This window comes from Salvelinus namaycush, chromosome 34, assembly GCF_016432855.1.
Source record: "Salvelinus namaycush isolate Seneca chromosome 34, SaNama_1.0, whole genome shotgun sequence".
Lineage (NCBI taxonomy): Eukaryota > Metazoa > Chordata > Actinopteri > Salmoniformes > Salmonidae > Salvelinus > Salvelinus namaycush.
In genome coordinates, this window is record NC_052340.1 from 17901382 (window position 1) to 17926414 (window position 25033).

The following is a 25033-nucleotide window of genomic DNA, read 5'->3' on the forward strand; positions in this document are numbered from 1 at the left end:
ACTGTGGTGTTTATCCATCATATTATACTGTGGTGTTTATCCATCATAATATTCTGTACCGTGGTGTTTATCCATCATATTATACTGTACCGTGGTGTTTATCCATCATAACATACTGTACCGTGGTGTTTATCCATCATAACATACTGTACCGTGGTGTTTATCCATCATAACATACTGTACCGTGGTGTTTATCCATCATAACATACTGTACCGTGGTGTTTATCCATCATAACATACTGTACCGTGGTGTTTATCCATCATAATATACTGTACCGTGGTGTTTATCCATCATAACATACTGTACCGTGGTGTTTATCCATCATAATATACTGTACCGTGGTGTTTATCCATCATAATATACTGTACCGTGGTGTTTATCCATCATAACATACTGTACCGTGGTGTTTATCCATCATAACATACTGTACCGTGGTGTTTATCCATCATAACATACTGTACCGTGGTGTTTATCCATCATAACATACTGTACCGTGGTGTTTATCCATCATAACATACTGTACCGTGGTGTTTATCCATCATAACATACTGTACCGTGGTGTTTATCCATCATAACATACTGTACCGTGGTGTTTATCCATCATAATATACTGTACCGTGGTGTTTATCCATCATAACATACTGTACCGTGGTGTTTATCCATCATAACATACTGTACCGTGGTGTTTATCCATCATAACATACTGTACCGTGGTGTTTATCCATCATAACATACTGTACCGTGGTGTTTATCCATCATAATATACTGTACCGTGGTGTTTATCCATCATAATATACTGTACCGTGGTGTTTATCCATCATATTATACTGTACCGTGGTGTTATCCATCATAACATACTGTACCGTGGTGTTTATCCATCATAACATACTGTACCGTGGTGTTTATCCATCATAATATACTGTACCGTGGTGTTTATCCATCATAATATACTGTACCGTGGTGTTTATCCATCATAATATACTGTACCGTGGTGTTTATCCATCATTTTATACTGTACCGTGGTGTTTATCCATCATAACATACTGTACCGTGGTGTTTATCCATCATAACATACTGTACCGTGGTGTTTATCCATCATAACATACTGTACCGTGGTGTTTATCCATCATAACATACTGTACCGTGGTGTTTATCCATCATAACATACTGTACCGTGGTGTTTATCCATCATAACATACTGTACCGTGGTGTTTATCCATCATAACATACTGTACCGTGGTGTTTATCCATCATAACATACTGTACCGTGGTGTTTATCCATCATAACATACTGTACCGTGGTGTTTATCCATCATAACATACTGTACCGTGGTGTTTATCCATCATAACATACTGTACCGTGGTGTTTATCCATCATAACATACTGTACCGTGGTGTTTATCCATCATAACATACTGCACCGTGGTGTTTATCCATCATAACATACTGCACCGTGGTGTTTATCCATCATAACATACTGCACCGTGGTGTTTATCCATCATAACATACTGCACCGTGGTGTTTATCCATCATAACATACTGCACCGTGGTGTTTATCCATCATAACATACTGCACTGTGGTGTTTATCCATCATAACATACTGCACCGTGGTGTTTATCCATCATAACATACTGCACCGTGGTGTTTATCCATCATAACATACTGTACCGTGGTGTTTATCCATCATAACATACTGTACCGTGGTGTTTATCCATCATAACATACTGTACCGTGGTGTTTATCCATCATAACATACTGTACCGTGGTGTTTATCCATCATAACATACTGTACCGTGGTGTTTATCCATCATAACATACTGTACCGTGGTGTTTATCCATCATAACATACTGTACCGTGGTGTTTATCCATCATAACATACTGTACCGTGGTGTTTATCCATCATAACATACTGTACCGTGGTGTTTATCCATCATAACATACTGTACCGTGGTGTTTATCCATCATAACATACTGTACCGTGGTGTTTATCCATCATAACATACTGTACCGTGGTGTTTATCCATCATAATATACTGTACCGTGGTGTTTATCCATCATATTATACTGTACCGTGGTGTTTATCCATCATATTATACTGTACCGTGGTGTTTATCCATCATAACATACTGTACCGTGGTGTTTATCCATCATAACATACTGTACCGTGGTGTTTATCCATCATAACATACTGTACCGTGGTGTTTATCCATCATAACATACTGTACCGTGGTGTTTATCCATCATAACATACTGTACCGTGGTGTTTATCCATCATAACATACTGTACCGTGGTGTTTATCCATCATAATATACTGTACCGTGGTGTTTATCCATCATAACATACTGTACCGTGGTGTTTATCCATCATAACTTACTGTACCGTGGTGTTTATCCATCATAACATACTGTACCGTGGTGTTTATCCATCATAATATACTGTACCGTGGTGTTTATCCATCATAACATACTGTACCGTGGTGTTTATCCATCATAACATACTGTACCGTGGTGTTTATCCATCATAACATACTGTACCGTGGTGTTTATCCATCATAACATACTGTACCGTGGTGTTTATCCATCATAACATACTGTACCGTGGTGTTTATCCATCATATTATACTGTACCGTGGTGTTTATCCATCATAACATACTGTACCGTGGTGTTTATCCATCATAACATACTGTACCGTGGTGTTTATCCATCATAACATACTGTACCGTGGTGTTTATCCATCATAACATACTGTACCGTGGTGTTTATCCATCATAACATACTGTACCGTGGTGTTTATCCATCATAACATACTGTACCGTGGTGTTTATCCATCATAACATACTGTACCGTGGTGTTTATCCATCATAACATACTGTACCGTGGTGTTTATCCATCATAACATACTGTACCGTGGTGTTTATCCATCATAACATACTGTACCGTGGTGTTTATCCATCATAATATACTGTACCGTGGTGTTTATCCATCATAATATACTGTACCGTGGTGTTTATCCATCATAATATACTGTACCGTGGTGTTTATCCATTATAATATACTGTACCGTGGTGTTTATCCATTATAACATACTGTACCGTGGTGTTTATCCATCATAACATACTGTACCGTGGTGTTTATCCATCATATTATACTGTACCGTGGTGTTGATCCATCATATTATACTGTACCGTGGTGTTGATCCATCATATTATACTGTACCGTGGTGTTTATCCATCAACATACTGTACCGTGGTGTTGATCCATCATAACATACTGTACCGTGGTGTTTATCCATCATATACTGTACCGTGGTGTTTATCCATCATAACATACTGTACCGTGGTGTTTATCCATCATAACATACTGTACCGTGGTGTTTATCCATCATAACATACTGTACCGTGGTGTTTATCCATCATAACATACTGTACCGTGGTGTTTATCCATCATAATATACTGTACCGTGGTGTTTATCCATCATAATATACTGTACCGTAGTGTTTATCCATCATAATATACTGTACCGTGGTGTTTATCCATTATAATATACTGTACCGTGGTGTTTATCCATTATAACATACTGTACCGTGGTGTTTATCCATCATAACATACTGTACCGTGGTGTTTATCCATCATATTATACTGTACCGTGGTGTTGATCCATCATATTATACTGTACCGTGGTGTTGATCCATCATATTATACTGTACCGTGGTGTTGATCCATCATATTATACTGTACCGTGGTGTTTATCCATCAACATACTGTACCGTGGTGTTGATCCATCATATACTGTACCGTGGTGTTTATCCATCATATACTGTACCGTGGTGTTTATCCATCATAACATACTGTACCGTGGTGTTTATCCATCATAACATACTGTACCGTGGTGTTTATCCATCATAACATACTGTACCGTGGTGTTATCCATCATAATATACTGTACCGTGGTGTTTATCCATCATAATATACTGTACCGTAGTGTTTATCCATCATATTATACTGTACCGTGGTGTTTATCCATCATATTATACTGTACCGTGGTGTTTATCCATCATAACATACTGTACCGTGGTGTTTATCCATCATAACATACTGTACCGTGGTGTTTATCCATCATAACATACTGTACCGTGGTGTTTATCCATCATAATATACTGTACCGTGGTGTTTATCCATCATAATATACTGTACCGTGGTGTTTATCCATCATAATATACTGTACCGTGGTGTTTATCCATCATAATATACTGTACCGTGGTGTTTATCCATCATATTATACTGTACCGTGGTGTTTATCCATCATATTATACTGTACCGTGGTGTTTATCCATCATATTGTACTGTGGTGTTTATCCATCATATTGTACTGTGGTGTTTATCCATCATATTGTACTGTGGTGTTTATCCATCATATTGTACTGTACCGTGGTGTTTATCCATCATAATATACTGTACCGTGGTGTTTATCCATCATAATATACTGTACTGTGGTGTTTATCCATCATAATATACTGTACTGTGGTGTTTATCCATCATAATATACTGTACTGTGGTTTGGGGACATATTTTATAATGAGCTCAGTGGAATAGAGAGACCAGAGGCCTGTAATGTTAATCAAGGATTCTGACTGGGAATGTCTGGTGAGGGTGTGAGGAGACTGGATGAATCTGTTCTTTTCCACGTCATCTGCTCCCTCCGTCCCTGTCTAAGCACTAGAACACAGGGCTTCTATCCAATATGCCTCATATTTTACCCGGTTCTCCTCTATTCCCCGTGAGGCAAAGGCTGAAAGCTCCACGCAGAATGAATAAGCTGCAGACGGTTGAACACTACATCAATGTAAATGAGATCAAGTTGGGATCCAAATGTTATTTCCCATTGTTGAGGACCGAACTCTATAGTTTCTCTGCTGTCTAGCCGTCATCTTGGGGGATCTAATTTTTATGCAGTCGCTTTGTGAGAAACATGGAAAGCTCTAAGTTATAGTATTGTCCTTTTACAAAGTAGCCCATGGTTGTGCCCCAAATGGCACCCTATTCCCTATGTAGTGCACACATTTATTTTTTTAACAGAGCCCTATAGGCCCTGGTCAAAAGTAGTGCACTACATATGGAATAGGGTGTCATTTGGGACACAGATCAGCTCTCTCTCCTATCTCCTTTCCTGGTCCTTCCCAGTAAACCTTCATGGCCAGGGCTCAGGCCGCCTGCAGGCAGGCTCTACAGAAATACACAATAAAAGATGGACGCTTTGGTCTGGAGTGGGCTGGACGAACAGACAGACCGACATCCTCTATCAGCCTGTTGAAAGGCAACAGGAGAGACTACTAGATCTCTCATGTCCCTGAGACATCTAACAGGCTAGCTTTACTTCAAATACCACCAACTAAGGTTTTATCGACTGATTGAATGATCATCTGACCACTGGTGTCTTTGCCATCATGGGTATTAAACGGGTCAGTGCGGAATCCTCAGCAGCGTTCGAACACAATCTTGTTCTGGCCCGCTGTAGAGACACGTCCCCCCCAATCTAACAGAATGCACATGGAAACAAATTCCTCTTGACAAGAATGGGGAAGTGAGTTAATTCAGGAATGCATTGCTCTTAAAGTAAAATGCATTGTGACATAGCATATTTGGATTAAGGGAATGCAGCCTAATTAGGATTCTGCTTGTTCATTAGTTGAAGAGACATGAGTCCAGAGAGTCTTAGTCCCATAAATGTCAGAATGCAAGATAAAGTACAGGAATGCCCTCTAGACCCTGATAAATAAGTTCAAACGCAAACTAGCTAGCCACTATCAGATGGTGAATTGTTCTGTAGGTATAGCCTACAGTACTCTGTGAAAGGCCAAAGCTTTGATTCTAGAAATAGATACTCTGACTCCCTTCATCCTTTTGTAGTGTCTGTTTTAAAATGCCCATCTGTGTTATTCTTAAGTATTCTATTGAGAGATAAAGAACTTCATCCCTGCCAGTACTCAGCAGGGTGGAGCACATGCACTCCTTTGTACGCTTTTTGAAATCCCTTTGTGACTGCTGTGTTTGCTAAAATGGGACTGCAATGTGAGCGTTTGGCCAGCGCCTCAGGTCTGGCCGCCTGGACCAGTGAAAGCAGGTCTGTGTGGAGTCGGCGCAGGAACAATGAGAGGTGAATGGGGACGATGACTGGAGGAATTTCTTCCACTCCAGCTCTCTCAGCAGGAGTTCTCTCTCCGTTGTCAGCCCAGGGGAAGGGAGAGGAGGTGGGATCGGGGGAAGAAACGTCAGTAGGGGTTCAGATGGGTGGGAGCGGGTCAAAAGTGAAGCAGATGTGTCTGTGTGAGAGCATTGGGAACACCAGTAGTAACTCTCGTAACTACCCCCACCCCTTTAAACCCCCACAGTGTTGCTACTAAAGTGCAACAGTGCAAAGAAGCATGGAAATGATTACCATCCATGACACCAGACATGGATACAGTACTACTGTATGTGGACAAGTTGGGCAACTGAGAATCCCCCCCCCCTTCTTTCTCCTCATTCCATAGAATGACATGCAGACAGTGTGACATTACTTAGTGAAATTACAAGACTCATCAGTGGATTTAACCATATCAGTTTGACAGGCAGTCGGAGCTTTCAACCTTTTCACCTCATGCTGAACATCTCTGATGTGAGCTGCATACAGAGCATTGCATTAAGCTATAGGCCTGGCGATCTGGCCCTGCTATGCACATCTACACGTCCACACAGGCAGATGTGCTGCTCCCTCAGGGGCCTCCTCTCCCACAGCCTCCATAAGTGGAACCGCAGTCATGCGTGATCCTATTAGCGCCTAGCGCTGGGCTTTGGGATGCATCCCAAATGGCACCCTAATCTCTTTACAGTGCACTGGTAAAAAAAAAAAAAAGTGAACTATAAAGGGAATATGGTGCCATTTGGGATGCTACCTAGTGCTGGACTAACGCAGGCTGCGTGTGGGAGAGAGAGAGACTAGGTCTAAATGGATTGTTAGTATGGATTTCCAGCTCTCCCGGGTCTCTAAGCAGTTGCTTGGGTCTCGCTGGGGGTTATTGGCACATTTGATCTAGTCTAGTGTGTTGGTCTGGGTAATGAAAAGGGTTGTCCCCCTAAAAACATGCAGGAGGAAAGGGAGATGTATAGCAGACACATGTAGACTGATGCTAGGGTCTTCTATTTCTTTGGCTCTTGCACAGACCCAGACTTTCCTACAGTAGATGATTAAAACACAGCACAGTGGATATTCAATACTGATTAAATCATTTCCTCAAGATTCGAATGAAATCTAGACAAACTACAGAGATCTGGTTTGGAGACGGCCATTTGTGCGTCCCAAATGGCACCCTATTCCCTATATAGTGCACTACTTTTGACCAGAGCCCTCTTGGCCCTGGTCAAAAGTAGTGCACTATATAGCGAATAGGGTGCCATTTAGGACATAACCCATGTGAAGAAGGTTGGAGATGAGCCCTGGCTGGGGGATAAGTTTAGTTTGGACACAGTGATTTATGGGTGTTTGTGGCTCACCGTGTCACCAGTTCTGTTTATTGTCTCTGCAGCTTATAATACACCCCACTCTGAACAGTTGGCTTCAGACTTTGACCGTCTGATTGGAGTAAGGTACCAGAGGGAGTGGCTAAAGCTATTATAGGGACCACTATGGCATCACATTCCTCTGTTTAGTCCCTAAAGGTAAACAGAGGAGAGAAGGAGTAGAAAGAAGTACACTCTGTCACTGTGTGCACAGCAGAACCTCTAGAGATTCTGAACAAATGTTGCTATTGTTTTCAACATTGTTTTCAACATTTTCAAACATACCACTCCAAAACATGCATGCCCTTGGGAACATGTGCTGTTGCCTTCAAGACTGCAAAAACAACTCCCACTGTGTAGAACTGAGGTTCTCCTTTTGGTGTTGAATTTAGCCAGCCTGAGGAAGAATCACCATGAGAACACACACAGCAAGGCATCTTGTTTTGCCTCTAAACAGAGTGACATAAGTATAAATTAATGACTGTTCCATACCTCTTACAGTATGAATCATCGTGTCTCAAGGTGGTGAAATGTATGTAGCTGCCATCAATGAATGAATGTAGGTGATGTAACTGTCGTAATTACCAGGCCCATCATCTGCCCTGAAATCATGATAACACCCCCAATGGCTGTCACACACAGCCTAGCCTCCAGGCGGATCTACAGATCTACAGCTGACGTGATTTAGTGTCCTGCTGTGCTCTGAACTGCAGCCAAACCGCCAGGCAGACATAATTCCGGATCATGCAGTAAATTAGCAGTAGTGAAAGGATCGAGGCTGAATCGGCTCCGAGGTCTCTCTGCCTCTCAGAACCAATCTCTCTTTCAGCAGTGCTCTCTATGCACCAGGCTCAGACTAGAGCAGAGTGGGGCTGAGAGAGGTTCAGATTTGGTACACACACTAATAGATAGACATGCATGTATGTATGCACATTGACATTGTACACTTACTGTACACATTATACGTATGATGTATATTTTAGACAAACTGTATATAAACACATGTAAAGTCACACTGACTAAAGGGGACGTACTAGGATATATTGTGGCAAACATCTCCTAGTCTGTTTAGTTCATAACAGGACAGTATTTGAAAAATGCAAATAGACCTTATGATTCCATTGGCCCTAGAGCATTTTTAGCTAACTATGATTTTGCATATATTTTGTTGTTATGTCTCCAAAAAGACCAAATTTAGCAGACTTGCCTGTACAGTAGAATTGCTGCAGGCAGCGCTTTTTGGTCAAGCTATGAAATGCTTTTAGCAATTCAAAGCCATGCCCTTTTTATATATTACACTATTAAAAGAACAGATACTAGTTTTCAATTTCAGTTTTCCAATGTGCTTTACTGTAGTCTGGCCATTCTTTAAACACCTGTCCTATCTCAGCTCCGTGAGGACACTTCAGGGAGTTGGCATGGGTGCTGTTCCCTGACATTTCCCAGCTAGTGCAGATCTTATTATTCTCTAACTGTCATTGCCTTCTCAAGTCTCCTTATCTGCATCCCAAATGGCACTCATTTCTTATATAGTGCACTACTTCTGGTCAATAGTAGCTCACTATATAGGGAATAGGTTGCCATTTGGGGCTATGGCCTCTGGTCAAAAGTAGCTCGCTATATAGGGCCCTGAAATGAGTGGTACTATGGAGGGACTTCCAGTCCCACAGTAGAGATGATGTCTCCCCCTGTACAGTCCCTACAGGGGGGACCCATACCCTGTAAAATGGCAGTCTCTCGTAGCAGTCTGAGCCTGCCTTCCGTCTGCACGTCAAAACGCTAACTTTGCTCCTAAAGTGAAGTCATTGTTTTCATTAGAAGAGAAACAAAAGGTTTTCATCAGCCAGGCCTGGACTGGAGCAGAACTGGAACTGAACCCAACTGGAGGCTTCCGCCTCTGAGCCTCATACAGACTGCAGACAGGCCTCACTCCTACATTTTGGCTCTCCCTTTCACTGAAATGACTAGACCACAGTACCATATAATGATTTCAGCACTATGTGCCTATACCAAAGGGGACCGAACTCTATAGTTTCTCTGCTGTCTAGCCGTCATCTTGGGGGATCTAATTTTTATGCAGTCGCTTTGTGAGAAACATGGAAAGCTCTAAGTTATAGTATTGTCCTTTTACAAAGTAGCCCATGGTTGTGCCCCAAATGGCACCCTATTCCCTATGTAGTGCACACATTTTTATTTTTTTAACAGAGCCCTGGACACAGATCAGCTCTCTCTCCTATCTCCTTTCCTGGTCCTTCCCAGTAAACCTTCATGGCCAGGGCTCACACTATACCATTGGCTTGGCAATCTCAAGGTCACTGGTACAATTCTGGCTCAGACTTGCTATCAGACTTTCAAACATCAATGTTTCTATACTTCTCAGACAATTCTCAGAAAAGTGACCTCTCAGACACTCTTCAGGAGCTAGTCATTTCAAGCGACACCCATCTTCCCTCTGATATGGAAAGTGAGTTTCCTCTGCGTGCTATTCTTGATGTGCTCTCTGTCGAGGACAACACCGAACGTACACACTATAAATAGTCCCAGTTTCAAACACACATTTGCGGTCATAAAGAGTCTGTTTACGGTTTTATGCGGTATGTTGTATGTTCAGATCAAGACACAACATAGTCACAACAGTCATTATACATTGAACAAAAATATAAACGCAACATGTAAAGTGTTGGTCCCATACATCCACCTGACAGGTGTGGCATATCAAGAAGCTGATTAAACAGCATGATCATTACACAGCCACACCTTGTGCTGGGGACAATAAAAGGCCACTCTAAAATGTGCAGTTTTGTCACACAACACAATGCCACAGATGTCTCAAGTTTTGAGGGAGTGTAGAATTGGCATGCTGATTGCAGGAATGTCTACCAGAGCTTTTGCCAGAGAATTGAATGTTAATTTCTCTACCATAAGCCGCCTCCAATGTCATTTTAGAGAATTTGACAGTACGCCCAACCGCAGACCATGTGTATGGCGTCGTGTGGGCAACTGGTTTGCTGATGTCAACATTGTTAACAGAGAGCCTCCCGAGTGGCGGAGCGGTCTAAGGCACTGCATCGCAGCACTAGAGGCGTCACTACAGATCCGGGTTCGGTCTCCAGTTGTACTGTGTTTCCTCCAACACATTGGTGCGGCTGGCTTCCGGGTTAAGCAAGCAGTGTGTCAAAAAGCAGTGCTGCTTGGCAGGATCGTGTTTCGGAGGACCCGTGGCTCTCGACCGTTACGGGAGTTGCAGCGATGGGACAAGACTGTAACTACCAATTGGATACCACGAAATTGGGGAGAAAAAGTGATTAAAATGTACCACTTTTTTTTTTACATTGTGAACAGAGTGCCTTTTTAAAAGTTATCTGTGACCAACAAATGCATATCTGTATTCCCAGTCATGTGAAATCCATAGATTAGGGCCGAATGAATTTATTTCAATGGACTGATTTCCTTATGAACTGTAACGCAGTAAAATCGTAGAAATCGTTGCATGTTGCGTTTCATATTTTTGTTCAGTATAATTAGATGTAGTGTGTGTTCCTCCTCCATTAATGCCTGTGGAGGTATGCTTGCTTCACATATTGAACAGACAGAATCATGTACAGTGTTGTCTTCACTTGAAGAAGGATCGGCTAAATAAAGTGCCACCCACAGTGCGAGGGTACAACATAGAATAGTATGAGCCTAAAATGACTACGATCTAGTTATTCTCTTTCTATGGGGTGTGGTACTGTGGCAAAAGGTTTTTATCAAGTGTGGATTTTTCTGCTCCTCTTACCCCGTGTTGCTCTTATTCATGACACAGCAGGGGCAAAACGCTCCTTGTGAATTTCCTCCTCTGCCAGTTCCTTTAAAGTTAGCTGTAGTGTGATTCTAGCCTTCAGCTAATTCACTGCAGGGTGACTCTCTGCTGCTGTTTTATTCAACCTGGCTCATTTTCTAGTCCCTTTTATACTTCAGAGAAACAGCTTGCCTTGTAAATAGATACTGGTACTTCTGCACTTTTGGTGTAGTGATAGACCTACAGCCATTTTCACTGTCAACTTTTGGATCAATGGATGTCTGACAAATAATGATTTATCAACAGATGTTATAAACTAGATGGAAAACAACTAGTAAGATGTATGACGTTTAATTACTTTTCTCTTTCTTTGTTTGATTTTCTCCTTGTTGCTCGGATGATTTACCAGAGTATAGGTGTCTTATACTAATGGTATATTTTCCATTCATCTCCTCTGTCCTCTTTGTCTGTCCAGATGAAGCTGTGGAACAAGTACAAGGTGACCAGTATTCCCTCGCTGGTGTTTGTAGATGCAGCCACAGGGAAGGTGGTGTGTCGGAACGGACTACTGGTGGTGAGAGATGACCCCAAAGGTAAATCTCCTCAGTCAGCCTGAGCCTCAGCACCTGAGAAACTGCACATGTACCCGGTACACACAAGCATACAGTTTATTACATGCAAAATGCCTCGCCAGAATTTCATATTGAAAAGTTTCTGTGCCACATCCTTCACAGAGCTGGCCATATTTCTCAATTTCTGTACTCTTCTGGTATTGCATGAATATTATAAAGTGCCCCCTCTTACTCCCACATCTGCAGACCTATAATTTCCCGACTTTTAAGTGGGAGATTGCCTGTTAGCAAGAGCAGGCTTGCATTCCTTTCTGGTAGAGAGATGAGGATGTCATCTCATGGCCCAAAAAAGCTCAATATTTTCACATCCTGGTCTTCAGAGCCCTTATTGTACAACATGAGAAAGGCCCATTAGTCAGAGAGGTGGAGAGGGAGTAAGGGAGTGGAGAGAGGTAGTGTAGAGTATCAAGCATCGTGGCAGTAGAACCCGTGGTGCAGGGGAATGGATTTCACATGAGCTGAGCAGACTTTCACATGAGTCTGCCTAATGAATCCCAGTCTCCCTCCCAGCCCACAGTAGAGTACATACTGTATAATTTCCATGATTCATTAACTACCAACTACAGTAGAAGTGGGTAAAGAAGAGATTCATCTTCTTGCTCCATCCACCCCCCCCCCCCCCTCTCTTTCAGAGTTGTTAGAGGGGGTGTGTAGTGTGGTAGCGGTGGCAGGAAAAGGAGTGTGTGTTTGTTTGTGTTGTGGTGAGGAAGGGAAACAGAGCGGCTACAGGCGGGGTAGTAAGAGTTTGAGGTGGGCTGGGGGGGGAGAATTCAGGACCCTCTTTCAGCATTATGAAGGAGCATAGCTGTCTTGAGTGGCGGAGCAGAGGAGAAGTTGCCAGGAAGGAGTGCCCTTTTTACAGTGTGAATGGGGACAACAATAAAAGGCCCTGCCTAATGAAGCCCTACAGAGGAAAATAACCTTTACAGCCCTGCCTACAGCGCTTTATTTCTGATTACAACTTTTTATTTGGTCATCCCAAATGCATCTCTAGTGCTTGACATCGACAATGAAGACACCTTGAAAAAGAAACAAGAGAGAGGGAGGGAAAGCGAGCAGGGAAGGCTGGTAGCGCTCCCTGTATGGGAAATGGAAAAGCATGGCTTTCAATCATCATTAAAACAACATTTTGCATCTGTTGTGCGGTCCCATTTCCAAACGCAGATGTCACAGAGTACAAAGGAGCTTGTGAGTAGGAAACATGCTGGGTTTAGATACAGTACCAGTTAAAAGTTTGGACACAGCTACTCATTCAAGGGTTTTTCTTTATTTTTACTATTTTCTACATTGTAGAATAATAGTGAAGACATCAAAACTATGAAATAACACATGGAATCATGTAGTAAACAAATCAAAATGTATTTTATATTTGAGATTCTTCAAAGTAGCCACCCTTTGCCTTGATGACAGCTTTGCACACAATTGGCATTCTCTCAACCAGCTTCACCTGGAATGCTTTTCCAACAGTCTTTAAGGAGTTCCCACATATCACTCTACTTCTTGGTCAAATAGCCCTTACACAGCCTGGAGGTATGTTGGGTCATTGTCCTGTTGAAAAACAAATGATAGTCCCAAACCAGATGGGATGGCTTATCACTGCAGAATGCTGTGGTAGCCAGGCTGTTTAAGTGTGTTTTGAATTCTAAATAAATCACTGACAGTGTCAGCAACAAAGCACCCCCACACCTTTTCCCTCCATGCTTCACGGTGGGAACCACACATGCGGAGATCATCCGTTCACCTACTCTGCATCTCACAAAGAAAGACACAGCGGTTGGAACCAAAAATCAAAAATTTGGACTCATCAGACCAAGGGACAGATTTCCACCGGTCTAATGTACATTGCTCGTGTTTTTTGGCCCAAGCAAGTCTCTTCTTCTTATCGGTGTCCTTTAGTAGTGGTTTCTTTGCAGCAATTCGACCATGAAGGCCTGACTCACAGTCTCCTCTGCACAGTTGATGTTGAGATGTCTGAACTCTGTGACACATTTATTTGCATATCCTCTGCAGCAGAGGTAACTCTGGGTCTTCCTTTCCTGTGGCGGTCCTCATTAGAGACAGTTTCATTACAGCACTTGATGGTTTTTGCGACTGCACTTGAAGAAACTTTCAAAGTTCTTGAAATTTTCCAGATTGACTGAACTTCATGTCTTCATGTAATGATGGACTGTCATTTCTCTTTGCTTATTTGAGCTGTTCTTGCCATAATATGGACTTGGTCTTTTACCAAATAGGGCTGTCTTCTGTATACCACCCTCCCTTGTCACAACACAACTGATTGGCTCAAATGCATTAAGGAAAGAAATTCCACAAATTAACTTTTAACAAGGCACACCTGTTATTTGAAATGCATTCCAGGTGACTACCTCATGAAGCTGGTTGAGAGAATGCTAAGAGTGTGCAAAGCTGTCATCAAGGCAAAGGAATCTCAAATAGAAAATGTAACTTTTTGGTTACTACATGATTCCATATGTATTATTCTACAAGGTAGAAAATAGTAAAAATAAAGAGAAACCCTGGAATAAGTAGGTGTCCAAACTTTTGACTGGTACTCTATATGTATGACAAATGCTGGCTACAAAATGGTGCCGGGAGATAGGGAAGCCGTGCTTCTAGCCCCAAGGCAACTTTGTTATTTCTTACATTAATTGCCCAGAAAAATAATTTACAAGCGTTTCACTACACCCGCAATAACATGTGTATGTGACCAATAAAATTAGATTTGATTTGATGTATCTAATAGCTGTTCCAGGGGGGTGGAGAGAGCGAGTGCTCTGATTTTTGAATGGGCAGTTTGTCACACATAGAAAAAACTCTTCTCTGTTCACTAATCAGACCCTTGGCTCTCTATCCTTTCTCCCTAACACCAAACCCTCCCCCCTCCCTTACTCTCTCTTCCCCTCTGTCCTCCCTCTCAGGCCTGGAGTTCCCCTGGGGGCCCAAGCCCTTTGCGGAGGTGGTGGCCGGCCCTCTGCTCAGGAACAACAGGCAGACGACAGACATCAGCTCCCTGGAGGGCCACTATGTGGGAGTGTACTTCTCAGCACACTGGGTGAGTGGTGGGGGGCCAGGAGGGGCGCATAGACACACACACACAGGGAGCGGGGCAGGGAGGGGGAGCCTCATTTTCCCTTTCAGGCACCCAGCTGTCCTCTGATATGAGCTTTAGCCCTGTTAAAACAGAGAGGCATCAGTGAAAGCCAGGGCAGGGTGGCAGGGCGCAGCGGGAGGAAACACAGCAGCCGGTAGCCAGGAGATGGACAGAGTAGTTAGGGGACTTCCATTGTCTGGGACTACAGTAGCTAGTTATTCCACTCCTTGCTGTCATCACCTACTAGTGCTCTTTAAAGTGGGCAGTGGGCGTCAGACCCATTGTTTGGCTTTATCAGTGCTGGGCTTGCCCATCTGTGTGAAGGTCGTGAATTGGTGACTCATGAAAGGCTTGTGTCAATTATGAGCTGCCAGTGCTGGCTTCAGCTCCAGAGACAAGCCAGCAGCAAGCCATGACACACTCAGACTAGTCCACTTTCCAAACCAATACAAATTGGTACATTTTTTATTTGTCACTTCTTTGTAAACAACAGGTGTAGACTAACAGTAAAATGCTTACTTTTCCAACGATGCAGAGTTTTTATTTTTTTAAATCTACAAAAAATGTAAATAGTGACACGAGGAACACAGTGAATAAGAATAACGAGTAAAAATTACATGACTATATACAGGGAGTACCAGTACCATGTCGATGTGCAGGGGTATGAGGTAATTGAGGTAGCTATCGTATAGGTTTGTGTATTATTTTAAGGCTACATTCCCCTGTCTTACCAGCGTAAATCCACCCGCCATTAGGAAACAGTTACAAGCGTGAAATGGCCAGCGGATTACTTTTTACCAACGACCTGAAGTGACCCTCGGCAGGATAGAGTAGACACAGTTCCTCACTGACTTTACACTAGTCTCTAGCTGTGTGTTTCACTGAGACTGAGAAAGAAAATGAGGAAATGGAGGTTGATGAGTGAGACTGGTCTGGTTTGTTTTATTCAGACACAGCTCTGCCGCCGCTGGCACTCTGATACCACCTTAATGTCGGTCTCTGTCTCTCACACACACACACACACACACACACACACACACACACACACACACACACACACACACACACACACACACAGAGACAGCCAGCCGCTGCGCTACTCTACTTCCCCTAATCCTGTAAGGGAGAGACAGGAAGGGAATACAACACACACACACACACACACACACACACACACACACTAGACCAGAGACCATTCTCCCTCAAAACACTCACTCACTCACAACAACAAATGCCTCCAAGCCAAGACCATCCTGAGTTCCATCCTGGGTACTTAGGTTCTCACATTTGAACGGGCCAGGAAACAAAAGGAAATGTTAGTCCTGGTTTCTGGTGAAACATTAGGGTGAAGTACTGCAGAGATGTAGGGAGAGAGAGAGTCAGAAAACACCATGTTATCATTATATACTGTTCTATATAGACTGATAAATTTAGGTAATTCTGGAAACTAATGCCATAACTTGTTGAGTGCGTCCGTGTGTGTTGTCCCTGCAGTGCCCTCCATGCCGCAGTCTGACCCGGGTGCTCTTGGAATCATATCGCACTGTGAAGGAATCGGGTCAACATTTTGAGATGGTGTTTGTCAGCGCTGACCGGTATTCTTCACACACGCGTATACATTCTCTCTCTGTCGCGCTCTCTCACGCGTATATACATACACACACACACACACACACACACACACACACACACACACACACACACACACACACACACACACACACACACACACACACACACACACACACACACACACAGAGTCTCATGCTCCTCTGATATGTTAATTGAATTGACTGAATAAACGGAGTTGACAGTGGAACTGAGGGTTGTTTTGTGTTTGCCAACCAACACAGGTCGGAGGAGTCCTTTCAGCAGTACTTCAGTGAGATGCCTTGGTTGGCAGTTCCATACTCAGATGAGGCCCGACGATCACGGCTCAACAGACTCTTTGGAATACAAGGTACAACACTGTCTCTGTCTCCTCCTGTACTCATATACTGTAATCCTCCTGGACATGAGGCTGAGTGAGTATCAAACACTAGCGGTCTGGCTTAATAATGTGTTGATGTGGAGAAGCGGCCTAATGGCAGCCAGCTCTACTCTGTGCTGGGTAGGGAACAGTGAACAGATAGCCCTGAAGCTGAAGGAATGTGGGCTGGTAATTAAGTTTACTGTTCTGCTCGCTGAGTAAGGGTCATCTCTCTGTCTCTCTGTCTCTGTCTGTAGAGAGGAGTAGTGTGGTTGTAGACAAAGTGCTGGCTCATTACCTCTTCTGGCTGGAATGTTCAGAATGCTTGCAGGACTGGTCGATACTGCCCCGCTTCCCCATTCAAACCCCTGTTATTCACACTGGCCCCCACTCATCACCACACACACCCTTCCTCCCAGCCAAACACACACTGTGCACTCTGTGTCTGATAAGGCTGTTAATACACAGTGATATTCTAATCTGAAAGACTGGGACCGAAAAGGGTCGGGCGTTAAGAAAAATCAGCGGGAGTCTGAGAAGAGATGAATGGAGAGAGGGAGGGAACTGGAGAGAGTTCAGAGAGCAGAGGACGGTCAGAGCCTCAGGGATTAAAAGCTCCTCCATACCACACAGATAAACAGTGAGATATACAGCCATATGTGGTGAGAGCAACTGGAAAACATGGAAGAACACGAGGGGAGGTGGCAGAGTGAAAATCTACAGTTCATGATTGTTCTCTCCCCCCGTTTCCATATTTCTCTTTCTTCCTCTTTTTCCCACCCTGCCTCCCCCCTCTCTCTCGCTCCCTCTCTCTCCTCTATCTTCCTCCCTCCCAGGTATTCCCACCCTTATTCTGCTGGACGCGGAGGGTCACATGATCACGCGACAGGGCCGTGTGGAGGTGCTGAATGACCCAGAGTGTCGGCTCTTCCCCTGGCACCCCCGGCCCGTACTGGAGCTCAGCGAGTCCAACGCCGTGCAGCTCCACGAGGGGCCCTGCCTCGTGCTCTTTGTGGGTGAGTAGATAAGTGGATGAACATTTCAATGTCAGTCCCTACCGTGCACCTCCACTAGAGGCCCTACCTTGTGCTCTTTGTGGGTGAATGGAGGACCATTCAGTGCTGGTTTCTACCAAACCAATCCTTCAGACTATATATAGTAGTACATTCTAAAGAGCATTGTGCATGTAGTAAAAGTGAACAGATCAGCTGTAGGGCCACGTGCTATTTTAAAGTCTGTGAACATGCAAGAGTAGGGCGGAGCGAAGAAACAGAAGAAAATGGTTTGTCTGTCTGTTAGGTTGTTAGCAGTGAGAGAGATGGCAGAGCTGGATGCCATCCTCTGCTTAGTGGCTCAAGCCAAAGTGGACAGGGCAACCATCAAGCCAGACGAGACAATAAGACGGCAATGTGAGAATGGAGTGACCGGGTGCAAACTGATGACCTCATGATTTCAGGCCCTGAGATCAGATCTGAAGGGGTCAGCCACAGACCATCTGCTCTCCTCCTTTTGTCTCCTCACTCGTCTGCTCATCTGTCCATTACTCATCCCCTCAGACCTCTCCTCCTCCTGTTCTCTGCTCATTTACCTTCTTTCTCTTCGTCTCTTCTTCCTGTCCTCTCTCTAGTCTTCATGCCTTCACGCCAAGTTCTCTCCTCTTCCTCTCTCACACGTTCTCTCAACCTTTCCTCTTTTGACTCTTTTCATATTTTTGACACCTGTGTTTCTCTCTTGTTCAGATGCGGAGGAGGAGGGAGAGCTGGAGCCGGCGAAGGAGCTGATCCAGCCAATTGCAGAGAAGATCATGACTAAGTACAAAGCCAAGGAGGAGGAGACACCACTGCTCTTCTTCGTGGCTGGAGAGGTAAGATAGTGGAGACACGCACAAACACCTCAAGCTGACCTAGATGAGAATATTCACATGTGATGAAATCTGTCTTAGATTTTGGCATTTTAGTTGTTTTGCATTCCTGTCTTGTGTACTGTACATCTCCTCTACTGTGGGTGTCTGTGTCTGTGTGTTTGCTTGTTGCTATGCTCTGGCATGATGTTCCATCTGCTTTAGTTATCACATATCATAATCCTCTGGTAGAGAACATGCCACTACTCACCAACCGACATAAGCTACAGTATAATGTCAGAGGGGCCGTTTCTGAGGGATGAAACCCCCTTTCACTTTTATGTGAGGCACACCACAAGGCCCATGGCCCAGAATTCAGCTGGCCGTGTGTCTGATGATGGCTGTTCTCCCTCGATCCTTCCGCCCACCCACTTGCCTGCCCTCAGTGCAGGAGAGAACATGGAGTTTTCTTAACTCTTGTTATCTCTTGCTTTTCCTTCTCATCCTTTCAAGAGCTTGTGGAGTTAGCAGCAGGGACAGCCGTAATTACCAGATTACCTAGCTCCCCCTCTCCTCCCTCACTCCTCTGCTCACAGGGCTCAGAGCTCGGGGAGGTCAGGACGGTGTCCCATGTCAGATGGTTTAGGTTTCAGCCATGCGGAGCTGCACAGGTGCTCCCTCTCTGTCCTGTCTTACCCTCTGCCTGGCTGCCTGAGGCCACTCTGCTCTCATGTCGGCCTTAATGCTACGGACACAGACAGACCGAAGGACGTTCACGTCACAGACAGACGCTGGGGCTAAGACAACATACTAACACCCTCTCTCTTTACCGTTCACCTGTTTGGGGATTTGTTGCATACTGATTGGTATTTATGTTCATCTGGACTGGACCCATTCTAATGAATGTTACATCACTGAATGAAAGTGAATCTGTTTCTCAGCTGAAAGGTCTGTGTTGCTTTCTAGGTTAATGTTCAGTCTGTGGTAGTCTATAGCAGGCAGGTCCAGTTTTTTTCATCGTCTGGGTTACATGTAGCTGGATCTGAATTCACCAGCACTCGATCTGTTCCAGACTGGAGTAGTCCCAAATGGCATCCTGTTCCCTATAAATGGCACCCTATTCGGTGCACTACTTTTTACCAGAGCCCTATGGGGAATAGGGTAACATTTTGGAGACAGCATGTGTATACCCTGTTAGATATCACTCCCTGCCATGGACCCATTGGGCTGTCTGTTATGCCAGGCTGAGGTTACAGGATGGACCCCCATGCAGCCTGCAGGGCCCTGGCCTGGGTGAGGCCTGCCTGCACGTGGTCAGACTAGGCCCTGTCTGGCAGCTGCTGTGCTGGGGATGGTTTACTTTATCAGTGAGACAGTACAATGCTGGCAGCCCCACATGGAGAGCCTGGCCTGAAGAAAATGAAGGGATCTCATTACCCCACCCTATAAGTCACAGAGAGGCTAAGAGAAACTGACTTGCAACCTACGGTAGGACCATTAGAAGACGCCCTATTCACAGAGAAAATTCATGGGGATTGATGGATATTTGTGATTGCAATAAAGACATATACTGTAAATGTTATGTTTTTTCTATCAAATATATTGTTTTTTCTATCTACAATGTTTTCGATATTATTAACTATGAGATACTTGGTGTATAGTTGTCTTCTTTGCCTTGAATTTCCCAGGTTTAGCCAGGAATAGGAGATCCTGACAATAGTTTAGTCTGCCGCCCGTATCACCTGCTAACCTCCCTGACACCAGGGTTCAAAGGTCATGTAGACACAGAGACCTGTGTCACACTGTGTGTGTTGTGAGCCAGACAGGTTGGCCTCTCCACTAGTTATTTACGTCCAAGCAGTGTTGTGTTTTTAGAAAACACTTGTCTCTTACTGGCAAATACAGTTCAACAGTTAGAAGAAATGAAACATCAAGAAGCCAATACCCTCACAGGCAAATCCCTGTCATTTAAAGCAACAATATACCTATTTATTGAATAAAATGTTGCATAACACTTTTCATTAGGTCTAACAGTACTTTACAATGTACAGTATGTAAAGATACAGGTTCTAGCTGGCCTATATCCTATCCTTTGATACAGTGATTCTCAGTAACTATGGGTTTCCAGCCTGAATCTCCCAGTGATACAGACTGATAGGCCGTTGTTCAGCCAATCATATCGCTGTGCCGATTGTATCCTGAATTTCACAATGCCTGGAGGCTCTCAAGCTGACCAATCAGTAGGCTGCTTTCCAGGCCGTCTGGCCAATGGGAGCTTCTTATCTTTGCAGGTCCTTATCTGATGAACGTCGTCTACTCTTTGGAATGCCACAGTGCTACAATGGTCAGAATAAACCTGACATGGTGCAGCAGGAGGTTCCTTACGGTAAACGCACACGGGAGCCTTATCACGGCAGTCAGTCAGTGACTGCAGGCCATACGTAGCATAGCATAGATACCCTTTGTCTTTGTATTCAGAGCTGGGCTGGAGAGAGAGAATGGGGGCCAGTCTCTATCACACACACACAGCTGGACTGGTTGCTTCTCATGAAGAACAGTTTACACATGGTTAGCAGCCACACAAAGGAAGACGCAAGACTTCCCACAGAGAAGAAGACAGCCAGGGAGATTACATATCTTCATATCTAAGAGGCTGGGAGGCCATGCTAACAGAGAGACTCCTGTGATTTATCTTTCTGTGGTTCCTTTCTAAGGCAATGCCGAGGATGTATCTTCAATCTGAGCTTGCAAGAGAAGACTTTATGGAGGATGTGAGGAGTCACAGATTTTCTAAAGCTTGGGAATGTAGCTTGTGGCTACATGAATCATCCATTAAACATCCTCATAAGTGTAGCAATTACTTTAATTGTAATTTTTTCTGACGTTGAATAGGTTTAAGACGATCTGCTCCCAGATCAGATGGTAGAGATTCAGAGGAAGCAAGCTCTCCAGATCTTACATGCCACAGGATAACTCAACTGTTCTGCTAGCAGTTTCGCAACAAGTCACAAACTGTTGGCATACATACTTGTCCTTTTTAGGTAACAAAGTGGCCAAACTGGTCGGAGAGCTGATTCAATCCATTTAGGTTTAACTGTTTTACTGCCATTTTTCCAGATAACGGGAGCGTTACTCCAAAAAAGAAAATGAAACATTTTGTGAAAAGCTGTGATTTAATGACAGGGCCAAGCCTTTGCGACAGCGCCAGCTTGTGGTCGTGTTCTGTAACTTCTGTATTTTTAAGTAATATTTTCCATATTAAATTGTTCTTTGATCTCTTCCAAGTCTCTCTCACCCAGAGGGCTTAGTTGAGTAGAAATCAGCTCATCCTGTCACGAGGAAGGGAGAGACCATCTCAGAAGATGTCATATACTAATCTGGCATGACAGAGCTGAAATGTGACTTCACAAATCAACACTTGCAATCCTCTTTAACATTTAGAAGAAAAGTCTTGACTGACTGGAACTAATGCAGCTTTGTTGAAGTGGGGAAAAGCTTCCTCTAAGATTACTAACTGAAATGACATGCAGTTGCAAGTATTGCCAAAAAGTGCATGTTATTTTCTCTGAATAATTGATAGCTCCTCCGAGTGGGCTGGGGTGCCGCTTCCTGTCTGCTGTGGTGTTACAGTGAGTTATTCCTGCTGTCTTATGATTGTCTGTAATTCCCAGTTGTTAAAAGGGTGAGAGGTGAGATCAAGCCTGGGACTGAACAAGGCTTGTAAAAAGACATTCGGTGACATAAGTCTGTCCTCACTAACTCTGTCGTCAAAGCTCCACCACACACCCTGTTTTACTATTTCTCACCAGACATGAGGGAATACACCACTCTCTCCCCCTCCTTCTCACCCACGTGTACACTATCCAAACACACTGTGATGTGTCTCTGAAGCTTCCCAGCCTTGTAGTCTGTGTGAGGATGGATGTTGTTGGACCCCCTCCTGTCCCCTCTCCAGCTCTCTCCCACAGTGGGGTGCATGACGGAGCCCTGGCTAGTGGTGAACACTGCCTGCAGGAGAGAAAAGAAGAGCTCCCCAGTCTTCAAGCAGACATTGACACTATCACCTTCTATTGAGTTATATTAAGTGCCATAGTTATTAATTTTGTGTGCTATCCCAGTTTTTTAATACCAAAATCAAGTCAGAACTGATTGAAAGCAATTACATTTTTATATTCGGTCATAAGGATGTTAGCAATTATCTAGCAATTCCTTTTGCATGACGCAGGATAAAGTGTTGTTGATAATATGTAGACTAGGCCACGCCACTTCACATGTCATCACTTCACTTTGTCATACAACTTCTTCCCCAGGCACAATTGCTACCGCATATAGACAGGCTGGTAGACAAGATTGTCATATGATTATGACTGACCTGTGTGTTCCCAGGATGACATGAGTGACTCCCTGCGTGACTACACCAACCTCCCAGAGGCAGCACCCCTGCTCACCATCCTGGACATGTCTGCCCGGGCCAAGTACGTTAAGGACGTGGAGGAGATCACACCGGCCGTGGTGGAGACCTTTGTCCAAGACTTTCTGGCTGAAAAGCTCAAACCAGAGCCCATCTAGAGAGCACAGCTAAACTGTCCCAAATGGCACCCTATTCCCTGCATAGTGCACTGCTTTTGACCAAGGTCCATAGTCCTGGTCTAAAGTAGTGCACTATATAGGGAATAGGGTGCCATTTGGGGGGGACACCTAAACTTATGGGACTGAACCCACACCTCCATCAAACCCTGAACTCCCGGCTACCACCACCAGCCTCCTCTCCAGTCTCCCCCCTTTCTGTCAGACAACCATCTCACTTTTTACTGACATCAACTTGTTTTCGACATGTCTTTCTCTCATGGAGTCTTCTCCTGTGGTGCCTTGCATTGACTACAGCCCCTACAGTAATATATGGACATTCTGTTGCTTTTTGGCTCCAATTGCTTATTTTATCAGTTTCATTATTGGCATTTCTTGATACTAGAAGAAACCACACAATGTTGACCCAATGGACTTGAATTTTCACAATGTCTCTTACTTTTGCCGAACCCTCATTGCTTTTTTTCCCTCCAAAAAGTGCTGGGAAAGAATAAAATGATTGCAACAAATGTTCTAAGTTCTGTAGTTGTAATTTACAAGTATGCAGTGCAGAAAATGTCCTGAACTTCAGTCCGGTGTTATTGTTCTTCTGTTTAAAAGGTGCTGTATAATAGTATGACCGCTGTGCTTACAGTATAGACCTAACAATGTTATGATTTCCCTGTTTTAAAAGGTCATTTTGTCTATATTTGCTTGTTTTGTATTGCATCTGGCTTTGATGCGTGTTAAGTGAATGGTATTTCAAATACCATGTCATGTTCTCCTTCATGATACGAGAGAGTCTTATCATAATTATGTTTCCATCTCAACCACCATGACATTTAAGATGATTTTCTGTGAAGATCCTCTCTTGAAAAGGACAGATATTTTTGAGGGCACAAAAATGGCATTTAAAATCCATCTTAGCAACTAAGTGTTGAAGTATTAATTCACATTTTCTGTCACTCCCTGGTTGTCTCTAGTCATGACTTCACAGCCATTAAAATTCACTGTTAAGCACAACTGTCTGTCAACTTCCTCTATCCATAAGGCCAGTTCTCATTCACTTGTTCAAGCAGTTTTATTCCATTGAGCAAATGTATTAGCTTGGTATCACCTACATGTGTCCATTATTTATAATGCATCATGACTCCAGAAATAATTTAGTTACAATTTGTTGTCTTGATGTCAGACTTTGTACACAACCCATTTGTTTACAGTGTAAGACAACCAAGTATTTCACACCTTTCAATTAAGTTCTGTTTTTTTACCCTACAACTTCCTTGCCTACAGTAAATGTTCCCAAATTGCTTCAGGTGCCACCCTGTGGTTACTATGATAATTGCTTTCATACACCCATCAGTGAAATTGTTAGATTGACATGTTATTTCCCTTGCTTAACTGAGCACATGTCCAGTATAGAGATTAAGCAGTCATCTTGAATGGCAGCAGTTTAGTCATAACTGGCAGGAAATATAGTAGGCAACTGTGTGGAGTGTAAGTGAAGCTTACAAAGCCACACTGGCAGGAATTGGAAGATATAATTGAGTAAATAGGCAGACCGGAAAGAACACATTTCACATCGTGGAAATTGTCATTTTCAGCCAAACGCTG

General features: G+C 43.7%; 1 protein-coding gene across 3 annotated transcripts in view; it reads left to right on the forward strand.

Moving 5' to 3' along the window:
• Positions 1-24443, forward strand: part of LOC120029031 (nucleoredoxin-like) — a 72497-nt gene extending 48054 nt beyond the window's left edge. For all 3 annotated transcript variants that reach the window (XM_038974322.1, XM_038974324.1, XM_038974323.1), the window contains exons 2-8: positions 11797-11914; positions 14872-15005; positions 16539-16639; positions 16898-17004; positions 17850-18029; positions 18753-18877; positions 23240-24443. In XM_038974322.1, the coding sequence (XP_038830250.1) occupies positions 11797-11914; positions 14872-15005; positions 16539-16639; positions 16898-17004; positions 17850-18029; positions 18753-18877; positions 23240-23422 (948 nt within the window). In that variant the 3' untranslated portion in view covers positions 23423-24443. The remainder of the gene's footprint in view (positions 1-11796; positions 11915-14871; positions 15006-16538; positions 16640-16897; positions 17005-17849; positions 18030-18752; positions 18878-23239) is intronic.
• Positions 24444-25033: the final 590 nt, after the last annotated feature.